This window comes from Suricata suricatta, chromosome X, assembly GCF_006229205.1.
Source record: "Suricata suricatta isolate VVHF042 chromosome X, meerkat_22Aug2017_6uvM2_HiC, whole genome shotgun sequence".
Lineage (NCBI taxonomy): Eukaryota > Metazoa > Chordata > Mammalia > Carnivora > Herpestidae > Suricata > Suricata suricatta.
The window spans coordinates 74,930,543-74,949,489 of NC_043717.1; the positions used below are offsets into that span (position 1 = coordinate 74,930,543).

General features: G+C 46.5%; 1 protein-coding gene across 8 annotated transcripts in view; it reads left to right on the plus strand.

Moving 5' to 3' along the window:
• Positions 1 to 18,947, plus strand: part of TMEM164 (transmembrane protein 164) — a 171,383-nt gene that overhangs the window by 114,054 nt on the left and 38,382 nt on the right. For all 8 annotated transcript variants that reach the window (XM_029930668.1, XM_029930667.1, XM_029930670.1 and 5 more), the window contains one exon: positions 18,332 to 18,410. In XM_029930668.1, coding sequence (XP_029786528.1) covers positions 18,332 to 18,410 — 79 coding nt within the window. The remainder of the gene's footprint in view (positions 1 to 18,331; positions 18,411 to 18,947) is intronic.

Genomic DNA, 18,947 nt, shown 5'->3' on the forward strand with positions numbered 1-18,947 from the left:
GCTCCCATGTCAGATGCCTGTCACAAGTCCATGTTGTCACCTGGGCTTCTGACCGACTGACTATAAATTGGAGGTTTTCGTGCCCCCCTCCCCCTACCGGGTCCAATGAAATTGCTAAAGCAGCTCACTGAAGTTTGAAATGCTAATATCTGCCAGTTTATTATAAAGGATTTTTGAAGGGTACAGATGAACAGCTAGACAAAGAGGTATAGAGAGCAGGCTTCAGAAGGCTCCCAAGCACAGGAATGTGTGTCCCCATGGAACAAGGGTGTCATTCACGTGGCCCGTGGATGTATTCACCATCCAGGGAGCTCATCAACTCTTACTGTTTAAGAATTTTTATTATGGAGTGTAATCTGTTGCCGCCCTTTCCCAGAGGGAAATACTCCCACTTTCTTATCCCTTTTGGGTGACTGGCTCCCTCCAGAGGCCCTGGTTCCCTGGGTGGCCATGGGCTTAAAGCTCCACCTGGTGGGGACGGGCCTGCACAGCTCTGCATCTGGGCATGAGGGCTGGAGGCATGCGGCAGGTGTGCCCTGTCATCCTCTGAATTATTCCCCATCTTCTGGGGTGGCTTTGCTGTCTGCAGCCTGTTCCCGGCATCAGCTGAAGGCTTTTTAATAAAAATGGAACCCAGAGGAGGAATGATAAGTATCTGATTTTAACCCGAAGTGAGAGAACACCAGATGTTTCATTTTGTCTGAAGGTTGGAAGGACGAAAAGCAATTAGCAGCTGCTACTGATTTAGCAGCAGACACCTGCTAAGTGACAATCTGTAAAGCTGGCCAGGCTTGGCACCAGAAGTGTGTACGCCGCTTCTCAGACATTTCTGGGAATTGTAAATTATGTTGGCCCAAAATAGGTTGTGGGTGGTGGGGTGGGGTGGGGTGGTGGTGAGTGGGCTTGCGAGAAGCTAAACATGTCTGTATCAACCAGGATTGTGTTATTCTAAGATGACAGCAACTTAAAATGGCTTTTTGGTGGGTAAACGGAAAGGAAGAGAAGAGAAGGAGTCTTTCAGAAGCTTCCTGGTCATGCCTTGCTGTTCACCTGGCTCGCAGGCCACCCTCTGTGGTCCATTCCGTAGGAGCAGAAGTAGGGCTGACAGAAGGGTTGGGGGAGACCTGCTTCCCTTTCTTGGCTGGTCCAGAGCACACCTTTCCCCTCTCCTAAGCACAGTGAATCTCAAAGCAGAAGGAACCCTCCTCCACTGTGGGCTCACAGCAGCTCCTGCCCTGTGACAGTGACAGACTGTTGGTTCTCAGAACCATCTGGGCATCTTCTGCTGGGCCTATGCTTTCCTTTGGCTTAGAAAGGGGCTTCTCTTATGGCTTTCTTCTTTCCAGAATCCTTTTGCAAGTAGATATTAACTACCACTCCTCCCCTCCATTTTCCTGAGGCCCACACTGAAACACAAACAATGGAAACAGGAATTCATTGAGAAGGCCTCGGATCTGCATATGTGTTGGAAGGGGTAGGAGGATGCAACGTCATATAAGAAGTGGGTGTTCGAGATATGATTGATGATAAAGAAGGCCAGTTTGTGATTGATCAAGATGGTGGTGAAAACACTGGGCCACTCCCATTTGGGCCTTGTACCACATTCACTGGATGGAACTGTTGGTTCTCATTTTCCAAACCAGGCCAGAGGTCCACCGCAACTTGGGCCAGAGGGAAGGGCCCCATCTTGAGAGAAGGGACAGTCACTTTCCTGTGGAGCAGGGGCCAGGGGACGCTGTTGGCAGATGCATGGCCAGAGCTGTTCTGACAGACTACCACCTGGCACTTTTTCCTGGCAACATGTTTTAGTGTGCTTGAAGAGCAGACTTCTCATTCTAGAGGGGGCATCCAAGAGATTATTCTTTTTTTTTTTTTTTTTTTTTTTTTTTTTTTTTTTACTGACTAGGCTCTTGGGCAAGAAGAGTCATTCCAGCTCCTTTGGAATTTCACTTTCTCTGCATCCCAGTGTCAGGCAGGAAGGGAAAAAGGAGCGTGACAGAAGGGGAGGTGGGAGATCTGAGATTCCCCACTGTCCAGCCAGTACTGGGGGGTGGTCTACCCTACCCTCTCTGGTCTATCCCCTGATAGATCAGCATTCCCATCAATCAGTTTCAGTAGGAAGAACAGCACAAATCTGCATCCTGTGACAACAGCCCCCCCTAGTGGGCGATCCAGGGACCCTGTCTGTGATGGAGTACCCAAGGCACACTCAGGAATATATTCTGTCTTCCATTGATTATTACTGGAAATGGAAAGCTGAGTCTTGTTTTCTAGCCTTCTATGGTGGTGTCCTTACTGTTGAGGGGGGCAGTCATTCTTGGTGGGGAGGACATTCTAATTCTGTTCATTGGTTTGGCCATTTGTCTAGATGTTCTCAGTGGTCTCCTGACATATCTCTAAAGAAATTGATAAATCTCTACTTTGTGTCTATCTAGTATGGTGCCAAGTTCTGTGAGGTATCAGGAAGTCCATTTAGCCCATCATGTAGCTAACATAAGCCCTTGGAATACGGATTTGAACCATCTTTTGGGGCACCTAGCTGGCTCAGTAGGTTGAGCGTCTGACTCTTGATTTTGGCCTAGGTCATGGTCTCATGGTCATGAGACTGAGCCCCGTGGTGGACTCCATACTGACCTTGGAGCTGCTTAGGACTCTCTCTCTCTCTGCCCCCACCAACTAAAAATCAATCAATATGTATATAAGCAAACCATCTTTTTATTTCTGAGCCCTTCAAAATGCCGGAAGTCACCATTTAGAGTGAGTCAGATGGAATACCATAAAGCGCATGCAGGCTGGGACCATTTGTATTTTGTTCATAATAGTTAAGACAGAGCAGGTACTCAGTAAATATTTGATGACTGATTGAATGAACGTGTTGGTGTATGGGGGATCATGAAGGAAGATTCTAGCATTGATTAGTTGCCACGGGAATATAATTAGAAGGTTCCAGTCCTGGGCTCACATGGTGGGGGTGGAAGACAGGACATTTCCATAGCAGGAGATAATGGATTTGAGTCATTTGTAAAGCAAGTTTCAAAGTCAGCGGCTGTCTGTTCACCACAAAGGGCCTCAGTGCACAGAAGGTAAGGTAGGTCAGAGGTGAAGAACATGGACTCTGGAGTTAGTCTGGCTTCCATCCAGGCTCTCTACCTAGTATTGGTGCAGTTAACTTAATCTGTGTTTCATTTACCACTTCTGAAAGAGAGAGATTATGACAGCTATCTAATAGAGTTGTTCTAAGTATCAGTTAATACGTGTCAAGTACTTAGGATAATGCCTGACAGAGAAGTACTGCATACCAATAATTATTAATTACTGTTACTGTCATTGTTAAATTTATTCTTGTTTTGAATATTAGTCCTATCACTCTCCTTATCAGTGTCTTTTCCAGGGAACCACCTGTTATTGCTTTGAGAAACTATTCTGAGTTTCACACCTACCACTTAGACTTCAGGAGCCTGGCCAACTAGTGTTTCTCCAAGTACAGGTTAAATGCTCCTCTATCCAGATTACCTTAGGGAGCTTTGTTAAAGTATGGAATGCTGGGCCTCATCCCAGTGGGTCCAAAGAAGATTCTTTGTCTAAAAATCTCTGCTGAAGATAAAGAATCTGTACACTGTGTGTGTGTGGGATTAGCCAGGGGCCGCTGCAGGCGTCTATTTATTACCCTGCAGAGCTGGTAGAAAACCTGGGAAGCAGGCTGGGAGCCTGGGAAGAGCTAGAGAAGAAGAGAATTAAGTGGAAGAGAAGAGAAGAAAAGAAGGAGGGAAAGAAGTGAGCAGAGTCTACTCATGCCAGGAGGTGGTCAGGTCCATCTCTGGTGCCCTCCAGGGGACATGTGGCTTTTGCCTTCCCTTGATTTAGAGATTCATGAACTTGACTCCAGCTTGTAGCAGAGGTGATGAGTCCAGTTACAGGGAAATGTTAGAAGCAGCAGGGCAGGGAGGCCCGTCTTACAAATGGCTGCCTGGCCCACTGGCTGTCTTCAATCTAGGGCCCCCAAAGATTAGAATACTAAGCAGACTCTTTGGTCAGTTGATGGGGGTCAGGGAGGCAGTGGGCTGGTTGCTGAGTGCCCTTGAGCTGTTTCCACTGGGCTGAGAGCTGAGTTTCAGATGCTTTTGTCCCACTCTTTCCTCCAGTGCTAGTGTGAGGTTTGCCTTATTTCATACCATCTTATGCCCAAGTCCTTTCAAGGCACTAAAATACAGGCAGATGATGCCACAGACTACGTAGGCTACTGAGGGACTGGGATCTGCACCTTTCCTCTTGCACATACTTCCCATGCTGTGTGGCTTACATATTCTGGGTGGAATCTGTAACCCAAGGCCAGGGAGGATGACACTGTGGTCCTGTTAGCAGTACAGAAGGCTCCCGAGGAATGCCTTGTCACACCACCTAAGCCAAGAAGGCCGGCCCTGAGCAAATCATTCTGCAGGCACAGTTTGGCCTCCACACACAAGCTGGTTGTCCTCTGACTTGCAGCTGCTCTGGCTCCTCTGTAGGCCTTTTGAACAATCTCTCTCCTTAGCCTTTTCCCCTAGTTCTCTGGAGAGAGCCGCACAAATATTTACTTTCCCTCCTTGAGTAAAACGTCAAGTAATGTGTTTAGGGCTGGACTTCCAGTCCTGAAGTACCTTCTTGTGTACTGAAAGCTTGTCTCCTTTCTCTATATGAAATTCCAGCTTTGGCTCATTCTGAAGAAGTAGTGAATGTGGATTTTGTGGCTTCAGGGGCCCCTGGGTCCTCTTTAATGCCTAGTGCCACAGAGCGCTGGGGGGCTCAGTCGGTTGAGCATCTGACTTTGGCTCAGGTCGCTCATGAGTTCAAGCCTCGAGTCAGGCTCTGTGTTAATAGCTTGGAGCCTGGTGCCTGCTTTGGATTCCGCATCTCCCTTTCTCTTTGCCCTGCCCCCACTCACTTTCTGTCACTCTCTCTCTTTCAAAAATAAATAAACATTAAAGAAATTTTTTAAAGCCTAGTGCCTGTGTCATAATAGCTAGGTAGAGTAAGGCTTTCAGGTCTCGTAGTAGACCCTATTTCTTTTCTATCAGGGGAATAGCCTGGAGTATAAACCAACAACAGTGGTAAGATAATGTGTTCTGGAGCCAGGTTTCCTGGGTTCACATCCAGGCTCAGCCATTTAACAAGCCTTGAGACCTTGGACAAGTTATTTGAGTGAACCCCCCCCTTCCGCTTTACTTTTTAAACCTGCCAGGGGTGCACAAAATGGGGGTAATCATATTTTATAATCCTCAACTCATAACAGACTCCACCTTTGGCCCATGCATGGCCTACTTTAATTTTCCTCCTTGGTGCACTTATTTCGTTATATATAATGTAATAAGCAGATAAGATGAACCAAATCCAAGAACTAGCCACATCGATAATACATATGTAAACCTATGTGCCTACGCCATCCTGTTTGCTACCTCCTTATCTATCTCGACAGAACCAATAAGTTGAATTTCAGTTATTATTCCTTGGCTTTTTTGAAAGTTTTTTTAAAGTTTATTCACTTATTTTCAGAGAGAGAGAGAGAGAGAGAGAGAGAGAGCACTTAAATTGGGAAGGGACAGAGAGAGAAAGGGAGAGAGAAAATCCCAAGCAGGCTCTGTGCTGTCAGCATGGAACCTGATGTGGGGCTCAGTTGTGCAAACCGTGAGGTCATGACCCGAGTGAAAACCAGGAGTCAGCCACTTAACTGACTGAGCCATCCAGGCGCCTCTCTTTTTGAGAAGTTTTATTTTTCTGTCTCATATGTACTTTATCTATCTATCCCTAAATAAGATAGTCTTTTAGTCATTCTTTACCCTTATAAAAATTATATTATGTTGTATATTTTAGTTCCCTTTTTTGACCCTCATAAAAATGTTGTGATATATAGTCTTCTTGGATTTGCTTGTTTTCTTCCATATTACTAAGATTCCTCCATACTATGGAGTATAACTGTAGTTACATTTTCACTGTGCTGAGGCACTCCATCCAAATTCCACAGTGTCTTTGTCCATGCTCCTTGACATGGGCTTTTCGTCATTCCTGTTCTCTTGCTATTACCTCTCTGTACCTCAATTCCCTCAGCTTAAAGCTGGAGAACAACAATACAAACGACATCATAATTGTGTAAGGAGGATGAAAGGGGTTAATAGTTGTGAAGTGCTTAGTACAGGGCCTGGCTCAATAGTATATGGTTGGTCGATGGCTTCATTTGCTTTTGCTTGGGCTGTCATGACAGATACCATATTCTGGGTGCCTTAAACAATAGAAACTTATTTCCTCACGGTTTTGGAGGCTGTAAGTCTAACATCAAGGTGTCAAATCTGTTAGTTTCTTCTGAGAGCCCCTCTCTTTGGCTTGTAGGTGGCTATCTTCTTCGGCTGTCTTTCCATGGTCTTTACTTTGTGTCTCTTGTGTCCTAATTTCCACTTCATATGAGGACAGCGGGCATTCAGTTAGGCCCCACCTGTTGGACGTCATTGTATCTTAATTTCCACTTCAAAGGCCCTGTCTCCAAGTACAGTCACATTCTAAGATACTGAGGGTTACAACTTCAACATGTAAAGTTTGGGAGGACATAACTCAGCTCATAAGGGTTAGTAAGTATAAGCCATTATGAGCATCCCTAACTTTCTCCTCCTCGTTTCAGCTCAGGAAAATGCAGCAGACTTAGTTATAACATATCCCCTGGGAACACATAAATGTTAAGTTAGTAGTAGTAGTAGTGGTGGTGGGGGTGGTGGTGGGGGTGCTCCTCGTCCTAATTCCTAACCAATTCCTAAGTCTGCTAGAGGTGAGAGAAGAGCTAGCAGGCATCATTTTGATCTTGGTTAAAGCAAATAGCCATGCAAGGCCTCGCAGCATACCCAATGGCTGGCTGACCCCAAATCACCACTTAGCAAAGTTCTGTGGGGTTGCCTGCTGAGGCAGGCAGATCTGGGCTGTCGAATCTCATACCCTGAAATGCACTTCCACATGTAGCTGGGCCTCCAGAGTAAACAGCATCTTTCATAGGTTGAAAATATTTTGTTTTGACATTCTAATAGGAGCTGGCTAACAGCCACGGCTCTGTTCTCCTGCTCCCTCCCTCCCCCCTAGGGGCTGAGCACCAAGGAAGAAGTCTGGAGTAGCTCTGATAGGGTTCAGACTCCAAAAGGAAGGACCAGTCTCTCCCCTACCCATCACTCACTAGTCCCTCTCTCCACATCAGACCTTGAGAATAGAATGGAATATTCTGTGCTTGCTAGCCATGGGCAACTGTCCTTACTGTGGCCACAGGTGGGGTCACAAGGGAAATTACAATGAGAACAAAGGATATGGGGGTGGGGTCTGTAGACCCCCCCGTTACATGTTATTTTCTTTTTTCTTTTTTTAAAAATTTTTAGCATTTATTTAGTTTTGAGAGACCGAGAGAGGCACACATGAGCAGGGGAGGGGCAAAGAGAGAGACACACACAGAATCAGAAGCAGGCTCCAGGCTCTGAGCTGTTAGCACAGAGTCCGACACAGGGCTCGAACCCACAAACTGTGAGATCATGACCTGAGCTGAAGTCAGACACTCAACCAACTGAGCCACCCAGGTACCCCATGTGTTATTTTCTTTGTGTGCTCAGATACTCTGACATCGAGGGTTCGTAGAAACTAGAAAAATTCACACTAACTATCCCTAATAGCTAAATGCATCTTCCTGGTTAAGGATTCCTGCAATGTAGAAATGAGGAGACTCTAACATGAGTGTTCTCTTCCTGTACTCCTCAGAGGTAATTGCTGCTCACGGTTTGGTACATTTGTCTTTTGACCTTTTCTTTGGCTTTGAAAAACTTTGAGCTACATGTTTAATAAGTGAATACATTCATTTGCTGTAAAACTTTGTTCAAGTCTGCCGCATCCAGAGTCAAGGTCTCCCCTATCCCAACCTCTCCTCCCCAATCCTGTTCCCCTGCTCAGTTTGCTAATAAATACCTTCCCAGTCCTTCTGCTATGCATTTTATATCCACCTAGAAGCATAAATACTAAATTGTCCTTTTCCTTGTACAAAAATGATCATGCTTTGTATAATGTAGATTTGCTTAGTTTTACCAACAAATGCTTGTGCCTCCTTCTTTGTAAATGGTTTCATAGTTTATCCTCCAGAGTACTTTATATATATATATATATATATATATATATATATATAGTATATATAGATAGATAGGTAGTATATACATTGTTTATTTATTTTGAGAGAGAGAGAGAGAGAGAGTGGGAGAGAGTAAGCATGTGAGAGAGAGAGAACGCACAAACAGGAAAGGGACTGACAGGGGGAGAGAAAATTCCAAGCAGGCTCTACGTTGTCAGTGCAAGCCTGGTACAGGGCTTGAACTCACAAACTGAGATCGTGACTTGAGCCAAAACCAAGAGTCTGATGCTTAACCGACTGAGCCACCCAGACTCCCCCAGATTATTTTTTGATGACCTTCCCATTAATGGACATTTAGGTTACTTTTTTGTTATTACACACTTTTAAAAATTACAAGTAATGTTCCATTGCACATCTTTACACTCCGTGTGTGAATGCAAGCATCTCTGTTAGTATAAATTCCTAGAAGTGAGTCAAAGTGAATGGGTATTTAAAATTTTTGATAAATATTTACCAGTTGCTCTCCAAAGTGAAGATCCCTTCACTTGTTTTAACTTCCCATGAATATCTCTTAGGATTTCTGCCATATTAGGTCATACAGACTTACCTCATTTAAATTTATTTAAATTTAAACAATTTTCCAACTTTTTATTTATAGGGATTTTTATCAGAAGAGTTGAAATGACAGTGTAGTGAACAACCTCATGTCTTCCAGCTGAATTGAACAACTAACATTTTCCTGTATTCTGTTTCTACCACTATCTCTTCTTTCTATATAAGTTTGTTGAATATTTTCAAAAAAGTTGCAGACATCTTGACACTTCAGTTCCAAATACTTCAGCCTGAGTTCCCAAGAATAAGGAAGGGCTCATATACAACCACAGTACTGTGAGCACACCCGAGAGAATTCTCAACAATTCTATAATGCTGTCTAAGTTATCTGATAATCAGTTTAAATTGAGATGTCCCCAATTGTTCCAAGAATGTTTAACTTTTTAAAATAATTTTTAATGTTTATTTATTTTGAGAGAGAGAGAGGGAATATGCATGAGTAGGGGAGGGGCAGAGAGAGAGAGGAAGAGAAAGAATCGTAAGCCAGCTCTGTGCTGTCAGCACAGAGCCCAGTACAGGGCTCGATCCCATGAACCATGAGAAATCAGGAGTCGGACACTTAACCAACTGAGCCACGCAGGCAACCCTTTAATTTTTTGTTTTGTAATCAGGATTCAGTCAGGTTTCAAGATTGTTTTTGACCATTCTATCTCTTCAATTTTTTTTCAAAATGTTTTATTTATTTTTGATACAGAGAGATACAGAGCATGGGGGGGGGGTCCAAGAGAGAGGGAGACACAGAATCGGAAGCAGGCTCCAGGCTCTGAGCTAGTTGTCAGCACAGAGCCCAATGCAGGGCTCGAACCCATGAATGTGAGATCATGACCTGAGCCGAAGTTGGAGGATAAAGCGACTGATCCACCCAGGCACCCCTATCTCTTCAATTTTTATTTGTTCATTTTTAAAAACTGTAGGCACAGTCTCTCCCAAGCCCCTGCTTTCTTTATTCATGACATTGAAATTTTGATGACTCTGGGCCAGTTGTTTTGTAGACTCTCTCACATTCTGAATTGGTTTGGCTCTTTTCTCATGGCACTTTGTTGTTCCTAATGGCAGCCTGGTATTCTGTTCCATGAATGTATTGTGGTTTATTTTAGGTTGTGGGCATTCCTTCTGTGGCTCCTCTGACAAGTAGTATTTAGTCCCTAGGAGTTTGTGGCACCCGTAGGCCACAGTAAAAGTCTGTGGTCAGTTAATGAAGATAAAGCTTTCCAAAGCCGAACTCAGTTGGCAGGAACAGTACCAAAGGCAGCAGTAAGAGTGGGTTGCGTCCTTTCCCCACTAAAGGAGATAGATTATTGTTTTGGTCTGTTCATGCTGCCATAACATAGGCCCAGTAGCTTCTATAGCAGAGATGCATTTCTCACAGTTCTGGAAGCTGGAAGCCCCAAACTGGGGTGTGAGTGTGGTTGGTTGAGGGCCCTCTTTTGGACCACAGGCTCCTTGCTGTGTCCTCACAGGGTGGAAGGGGCCAGGGGAGCTCTCTGGGGCCTCGTATATGAGCACTGATGCCATTCACAAGGGCTCCACCCTCATGGCCTCATCACCTCCTACAGCTCCCACCTCTTAATACAGTCACATCGGGGCCTGAATTGGGGAGAGGGACACAGATTTTCAGACCATAAGCAGTTATCTTTTCTGATTCTCTGATTTCTTGTGGGAGTCGGGGGCTGAGCTGAAGCAAAGGGTCCTCCCCTTGGAACCACCTCTTCTTACTCTGCACCTCATCATCAGCCAGGGAGTCTTCTGGTAATGCTGGATATCTTGCCACGTAGCGTGAGCTCTGGAAGTTGTGAGCTCTCTGGACTTCTAGCACGCCCCTCCTCAGACAGCTAGTTATTCCTTTTTTAAAAATTTTTATTATTTAAAAAATTTTTAATGTTTATTTATTATTGAGAGACAGAGACAGAGCATGAGCAGGGGAGGGGCAGGGGAGGGGCAGGGGAGGGAGCAGGGGAGGGAGGGAGAGAAGGGGAGACATAGAATCCGAAGCAGGCTCCAGGCTCTGAGCTGTCAGTACAGAGCCTGATGTGGGGCTTGAATTCACAAACTGTGAGATTATGATCCACACTGAAGTTGGGAGCTCAACCAAGTGAGCCACTCAAGCACCCCAACAGTTAGCTATTCTCTCTTTGTCTTGTCCTACCCTCCTCATGTCCCAGAGCCCAAGCCAATACACTCTCTCGTGCTCTGGGTCCCACTCCATGCCCGCTGCAGGACCTCTCACTACCCAGCGTCTCCTACCTATCTTGCTTCTTCTGCTTCTCCCTCTCTACTCAACACTGGCTGCTTCCCTCCCTCTGTAAATAGGTTCCAAGCCCTCCCATTCTTCACTGTTATCTCTCTGTTAACATGAGCCTGGAGTTACGACTTGAACTCTCTCCACCCATGCACTCTTGTTGGGAGGACTTTGGCACAGGTCTGCAAAGTAGGGTGTGTAAGATGTTCTGTTGTGGTGCTTCAGAAAATATTAGCATTTCTGTACATTGTAGAGTTTTAGCTTCTTATTTTTCCATGCTAGTGTTTTGACTTTTTTTTTTTTGAGAGAGAGGGGGCAAGTGAGCAAGGAGCAGAAAGAAAGCAAGAACGAGAGCAAGAGCGAGAGCGAGAGCGAGAGAGAGAGAGAGAGAGAGAGAGAGAAGCAGAGGCCTACCCAAAGTGGGGCTCAAGCTTACCCGAAGCAGAGCTCATGGTCACCGAAATTGGGGCTTGAGCTCATCTGATGTGGGACTCGAACTCACCAACTGTGAGATCATGACCAGAGGCAAAGTCAGATGCTTAACAACTGAACCACCCAGAAGCACACTGGCCTTACAAGGTCAGCATGAGCCCAGCTGCTTCTCCTGTAACTGTATCTCCTTCACTCTGCTTCCTTGACCATGGGGAAGCCCCAACATCCTGCCAGCCACCTAGGCCCTCAGTCCCGGGGTCATGTTTGACTTCTCTCCTCTTCCTGTTCAATCACTCCATGTCCTCATGATTCACCTCCCTTATCTTCTCTCACAGCTGCCCATCCATGCTTCTCTTGCAGCCTCTGCCTTAAGCTTGCTTTAGACGTTCCTATTGTTGGTCCCTAATGGCTCTCTCTGTCTCTATTAGCATCCCCTGAACACCACCACCAGCAGTGGCCCCTCATAACTGCACATCAGACAGACTTTCCCTCCCTTTCAAAGAACAATCAATACAAATCTCATGCTTGATCTACAGGTTTTTCTGTGATCTTTGGCTACACCGACCTTATCCCCCTTTTTTTTAAAGTTATTTATTTTGAGGGAGAGAGAGAGAGAATGAGCAGGGAGGGGCAGAGAGAGTGAGGGAGAGAGAGAGAATCCCAAGCAGGCTCTACACTGTCAGCATGGAACCTAGTGTGGGGCTCAAACTCATGAACCATGAGATCATGACCTGAGCCGAAACCAAGAGTCGGATACTGAACTGATAGAGCCAACTCTGCGCCGCCTGACCTTATCCTTTTATCCATTAGCCTTCTCAACTTGACCATGATCTCCTGTAGGGGAGAGACCATGTCTTCATCATTGCTGTAAACCCAGAGCCAGGCACATTCCCTGCCACCTAGTAGTGTCTCAATAAGTGTTTTCTTTTTCTTGTGATTGGATGGGAGTAACAGGACTGTCATGGGTAAAAAGAGGAGAGTGGTGCTGACATTCCTTTGAAAGATAAAGAAGTATCCAGGGAGAGGCTCTCCCCTAGAGGTGGGCCAAAAGAATGAATCATGTTGGGGGGGGCACCTCGGGGGCTCAGGCACTTAAGTGTCTGACCCTTGGTTTTGGCTCAGGTCATGATCTCATGGTTTGTGAGTTCACCCCCATGTTGGACTCTATGTTGACAGTGCAGAACCTGTTTGGGATTCTCTCTCTCTCTGCCCTTCACTCTCTGTCTCTCTGTCACTCTCTTAAAATCAATAAATAAACTTAAAGAATGAATCACATTGAGAAGCTAATGCTATCCTGGTAGTCACCTGATAGATACCCTGATGTGTTACTTAGGGCTAAGGGACAGGCCCGGGCTCCACTCTCTCTTGCTGGAAGTGATTGCTAAGGCAGAATCATGAGGTAAAAAGCTCCAGCTTTTGACCCAAAGAGGCCTGGCCTTAAGTCTCACTGGCTGGAATTGAAATCTGGCCTTTACCACTAACTGGCTGGATTAATGTTGAAGAGGAAGGGTGATAACACCAGCTAACATTGATACAGCACATATTGTATGCCAGCGCTGCGCCAAGAACACTACATGCATTACTTCACCTAATGTCACCACAGCTTGATGAGATAGGCATTATTATCATTCCCATTTTACAAATAAGCCACATGAACCTCAGCAGTATTCAGTGATTTGCCTGAAGGTACTTTACCACTAAATGATGGAGCTAGAATTTCAATCTGACCTTCCTGGCTCTGGGCTGGACATATTCATTTGGAAGTCATCAGTAGACAGAGATCATTTAGAGCCAGGAGTCTGGATAAGGTTATCGAGTGAGTGAGATCATATAGAAAAGAGAGCCAAGGACTTAGTTCTCTGGGCCCTTCCAATATAAGAGACAGAACAAAGATCTGGTAAAGGAGGCTGAAAAGGGGAGTCATTGAGGTAGGGGAAGAATAGGGGTCAAGTAAGATGAGGCCTGAAAGTTGGCCAGGTTGCACAGGTTGTTAACTACACAAAGGGGTGATTTTGCCAAAAATCATTGAGATACCCTGGCATGGGGATGAAGAAGGAGTGGCTCCTTAAAGTTCACATGATGTGTGCTTCTGTCCTTGTTGCCCATTGGAATTAGGAACATGGGTGTCATGAGCAACCTCAGTAAAAGCACTTTGAGGGATGTGGTGGGTGTGAAAATTTGGAGTGGATGGAAGGATAATTCAGAGGAGAGGAAATGATGGCAATGAGAAGAGATAAACTTTTTTGAGGACTTCTGCTAGAAGGGGAAGCAGAGATATGGTGTGATGGCTGGCGGGGAAAGTGGCATGAGTTTTTGCCTCTTTCAATGGAAGATATTGTAACATACTTGTTTTCTGATAGGAATGATCCAGTGAAAAAACGGGACAGTTGCTGGGGTGACATCCTGGAGCAGGCACAAAGGGGTAGGCTCTAGCACACAAGTGAGGGGTCTGGCTGTAGCCATCAGCGTGGTTGGGGGTTCCTGAGGAGCACTGGAAGAAAAGGCAGCTCTGGGGATCAGGGTGCAGGGAGGAGGGAAACGTCAAGGCAGGTGCCCACGGATGTCTTTTTCCCATTGCTCCTTCCCCCCCAAATGGAATAGGAATCCGGTCCCCCAGCTGAGGGGGAGGATCAGGGAAGGTTTGAGGAAGACACAAGAAGTTGTAAAGTAGTTGTCCAAGAGAGAGGCGAGCAAATGGATTGGGGGATGTGGACAGATGGTTGGGTGGCATTAAGACTTGCTGTCATGAGTTTAAAGGGGTAACAGCATAGTTTTGTGTTTTTATCCAGCCGTGCTCACTTGCCTGGGTGGTAGGGACCGGACGGCAGAGAGTTGGACTTAACCAGCAGGGTGTATGCATAAGGCAGGTAGGATAGAAGGTGGAAGAGACTATCCAAAGAGTTGAGAATGTGGGGAAGGGGCTGGTGGGCAAGTGTAGAAGTGAGGACGTGAGGTCCGTGAGAATGGGATCAGTGGACCATAGATCCCAGTGAAATTGGAAGATGGATATGAGGCAAGTGAGTTGGTGGCTATGTAGGTGTTGGTTGTTGGAGAGTGGGGTACATGACAGACTAGTGCTAACACTATTGAGGACACAGGCATTCTGACCAAGAGCATTGGAAAGAAGTGACAAGGGAGGCAGAGTCTTTGAGGCCAAAGGGGAAATGCATGGGGAGAGGGTCCATAGGTGGTCACAAGAAGAAGAGTGGTGTGGGTGGCGGAGTCCAAGGGCAGGCGATTCTGTTCGGGCCAGTGGTTAGGAAGGAGGCAGAGAGAATTGCTGTGGAAGAGCCAGTAACGTAGAAGCGGCAGTGAGGAGCAGAGAGGACCCCTCCTGGCCTTGTTGTACTGGGCAACATGGCAGGAGAACTACCCAACACTTGAGAGGGCTGTAGGGGTGGCTGTGTCCTCAGAGGGACAGGGAACCAGGTTTTCATTAGAGCAAGAAGGTGAAGGGACTTCTCAGAGGAGAGGTTTAGAATGGAGATGATTTCAAATAGTCCTTGGGTTCCAGAGGGTAGGCTGGAAGAATTTCTACAATTGAAGAAGGTGAAAGATGGGGTCAGATTGGGAGGGGGGATTAGAATCCAGGTGTTAGGGGGACGCCTTGGTGGCTCATTTGGTTAAGCGTCCAACTTCGGCTCAGGTCATGATCTCACGTTTTGTGGGCTCAAGCCCTGCATTGGGCTCTGTGCTGACAGCTAGCTCAGAGCCTGGAGCCTGCTTTGGATTTTGGATCTCCCTCTCTGTCTGCCTCTCCCTGGCTCACACTCTGTCTTTTTCAAAAATAAATAAAAACATTAAAAAAATTAGAATTCAGACATTGAGTGGTGACCTGGGAAACTGGGGCTTTTTATGGTGACCGAGGTGACCAGGGATGGAGGGCACAATGGGATTGCTTGTCTCCATAGCAGAGCATGGGAGTGTGGCCAGCATGGCCATATGCTGGAAGGAATGAGGTCACATGCTTGCCATCGACAGAGTTCGTGCCCCTAATGTTTTAGGCAGTCTGCATCCAGAGGCCTGGTGGGCTTTATCAGCCTGCTCTTTTTTTGTTCCAGTTTTTTTTTTTAATTTGAGAAAGATACAGAGAGCAAGCAAGGGAGGGGCAGAGAGAGAAGGGGACAGAATTCCAAGCACGCTCCATGCTATCAGCGCAGAGCCTGATGTGGGGGCTCAGACTCACAAAATGTGAGATCATTCCCTGAGCTGAAACCGAGTTGGATGCCTAACCAACTGAGGAACCCAGTGGCCCGTACAATAATCCTGTAACAGCGTAATCATTTTCATTATACTGGTGCCAAAATGGGTGGAGAGGTTAGGTGACTTGCTTGAGGCCACAGGGCTATTAAGGACATAATGAAATCTAGAAACACAGATTTGACAGTTTCCAAAATTTTTGCTCATAGCCACAGTGCTAAACTGCCTCTCTGGACATTGCAGGCGAGGGCTGTGCTTTCCAGGAGGGCTGCGAGTCCAGAGGGGTAAGCAGCAACTAGAGTCTGGAAGGACATGGTGGGGACCAGGGTTTGTGGTCCTTAGCCCAGTTCTCTGCTCCATGCTGTGTGAGAGCAGCTTGGTTTCCCAGGACTGTTTCAGGGAGAGGTCAAGTCCTGTAGGTACCTTAACATTTGAATTACAGCCAGAGTGTTGGACCTTCCTGGGACCTTTTCCTCCTTGCCTGTCTTCTGGGTGACCACAGTCAATCCGGTTAACCTTTTATGCCTCAGTTTCCTCATCAGTCAGATGATACTTGGCCTGCCTACCTCATGGGATTTTTGAGAGGAATCAGAAAGTCATGGATATGGAAATGTTGAAAAAGCATGAAGCGGTACCCAATTCAAGAGGTCGGGTGATCCCGGATTGTATGACTATTGAGGGTCCAGTGTGGACCCCTGAGACCTCCAGAGCTCATGAGGGTGATGCCCATTGTCCAGCTATTCCAGCATGGTCTGCAGAGCCACGTGGAGCTTCATCTCTTTTTCTGGGATTTTCACATCTGCCTGTGAGCACAGAATAGTAGATGGGCATCATCTGGGTCCATGGGCAATTTTCCTTCTGCATGTGTTTTTCTTTTCTTTTTTCTTTTACTTTTTAAAGTTTACTTATTTATTTTGAGAGAGAGAAAGTGTGAGTGGAGGAGGGCAGAGAGAGAAGGAGAGAGAGAGAATCCCGAGCCCGATGTGGGGCTCGAACTCACGAACTGCAAGACCATGACCTGAGCTGAAATCAAATTGGAAGCTTAACCAATGGAGCCTCCCAGGTGCCTCTCTTGTTTTTTTCTTAATGTTTATTTTAATTTTGAGAGAGAGAGAGAGAAAGAGAGAGAGGGAGAGCCAGGGAGGGGCAGAGAGAGAGAGAGAAAATCCCGAGCAGGCTCTGTGCTGACAGCAGCGAGCCCAATTCAGGGCTTGAACTCACAAACCATGAGATCATGACCTGAGCCAAAGTCAGATGCTTAACCAATTGAGCCACCCAGGCCCCCCTGTGAGTTTTTATTTTCAAGGGCTGGAGGCAGCATCTGTGTTCATGGTCTACAGTGGTCCCAGCCGCCATTCTGGGGGGCTCTGCCATCTTTTGGTTTTGGCCCTTGGTACAAGGCAGGCTTGGGCTGTCACGCCTGGGGAACGCATAACTGCCTCCTCTCGATAGCATGCAGTCTTGGTTCTGTGCTTGCCTTGTAGGGCGTGTGTGTGTGTGTGTGTGTGTGTGTGTGTGTGTGTGTGTGTGTGTGTGTTGTGGGCTGTGTAAGCCCCAGAGGCCAGGCCTCTTGCCAGCTGCTGAAGTTTTTCTCTCCAGAAATTGTGTTAGCCACCCAGCTGTTTCCATTCCTAGCGCACTGCCAAAGTCTGTGTTGCAGTCCCCATGCCAGGTGGAGACCGCTGTCCACTTGGGTAATCCAGGGCTTCCATTTTGTGAGAGATGGGAAACAGCAGTGAGTGAGCAGGCATGTTGGATGGAGGGAGGGTGGGGCCCCTCCTTTTGGCACACCGTGTTGGAATTGGCCCAGCTGCTTAGCCTTCACCCAAAAGTAGGGCTAACTCTGGACTGACCTCAATATCCAGTGGGGAAACTCTTCATTCATGGATCTAGACCAGAACAGGCCTAGCAATTGCCTTTTTGTTTTTTATGTTTTTAGAAATCTGGAAAATGGGACTAATAAATTCTACTTCACACATTGTTCATGCTACATGAGAAATAAGCTTTTAAATCACTCACAACCTCACAGTACCTGGGTGGTTCAGTCAGTTAGGTGTCTGACTTCAGTTCGGGTTATGATCTCATGGTTTGAGTTCGAGCCCTGCACTGGGCTCTGTGCTGACAGCTCATAGCCTGGAGCCTGCTTCAGATTCTGTGTCTCCTTCTCTCTCTGCCCCTCCCCAGCTCATGCTCTGTGTCTCTCAAAAATAAATAAACATTAAAAAATTTTAAATCATTCATCACCCCCTCATCTGGAGCAAGAAGTGACATTATGTTGTGTTTTTTCAAGTATATTCTGCATAATACTGAGTGTTTTGTGGGGGTAAAAAAGGCACTGGCTAAGTTTGGGAAACACTGGATAAACAGTTGTGAGCAAGTTTTGTAGAGGCAGAGACCACCCAGATCTCAGTATACCACGAATGGCCATGGCGAATCTCCAGGGGATCTAGGATATGCATCATTTCTTAGGTCGCAACCGTCTGCTTTCTTTTAGTGAAATGGTTTTTCAAGTACCATCTCTGCCAAACATGCTTTGGAAGATGCTGGGCCGAGGTCATAATTGTATATTCATTTCATTCTTTTTTTCCCTGTAATTGTGAAGGGAGGTGAACACTTGAAATGCATGACTTGGCAAAGATGTAGGTCCTAAAGAGCAAGGGTGGTCTACTTCAGAAGCTGTTGACATAAGTGCTTCCTGCTCTGAAACGCCTCTCTACCTCCTGTCTTTACAGCTCCCCTTTGAATTGGAGATTTACTACATTCAGCATGTTATGCTCTACGTGGTACCCATCTACCTGCTTTGGAAAGGAGGTAAGGCTGCCCAGCACGGCGCCAGTGCCACTTGCACATCTAGCCTCTCCCACACATAGCCACGCCCACACTCAGCCACTCCCATACCCAGCCACTCCCATACCTAACTGCTCCCTTCTGTTCTGGGGAATCCTCATGTGTTGGATGCCCACCAGGATCTTGAGCTCCTGCCAGGCTGGGATTCTGCAGTATCCTTTAGGCCACACACCAGGGGGTGAGAAGATAGGCTTGGGTAAGGCCTGCAAAGAATCTGGGGGCTTTTCAGAACACTCCTTTGTGCTTTGTCGGTGAGCATGGTGCCACTGACTGTGTGTTCTGGGGCCTAGGGCATGGAGACCCCCAGCCCCGACTCTATGACTCACTTGTGCTGTGCCTTCCCCCTTGCCTCAGTGTGCAGTTTGGGTAGAAGGAGAGAAGGAAGCACTCAGCCCTCTCGAGAGAAGGACCTTGTGCTCTTGCTCATTGAGTCCATCCTCTCAGAATGAAAGAAGATATTAAGAGGGGCAAGAAGTTCAGGGACTGTGAGGTTATAGGACT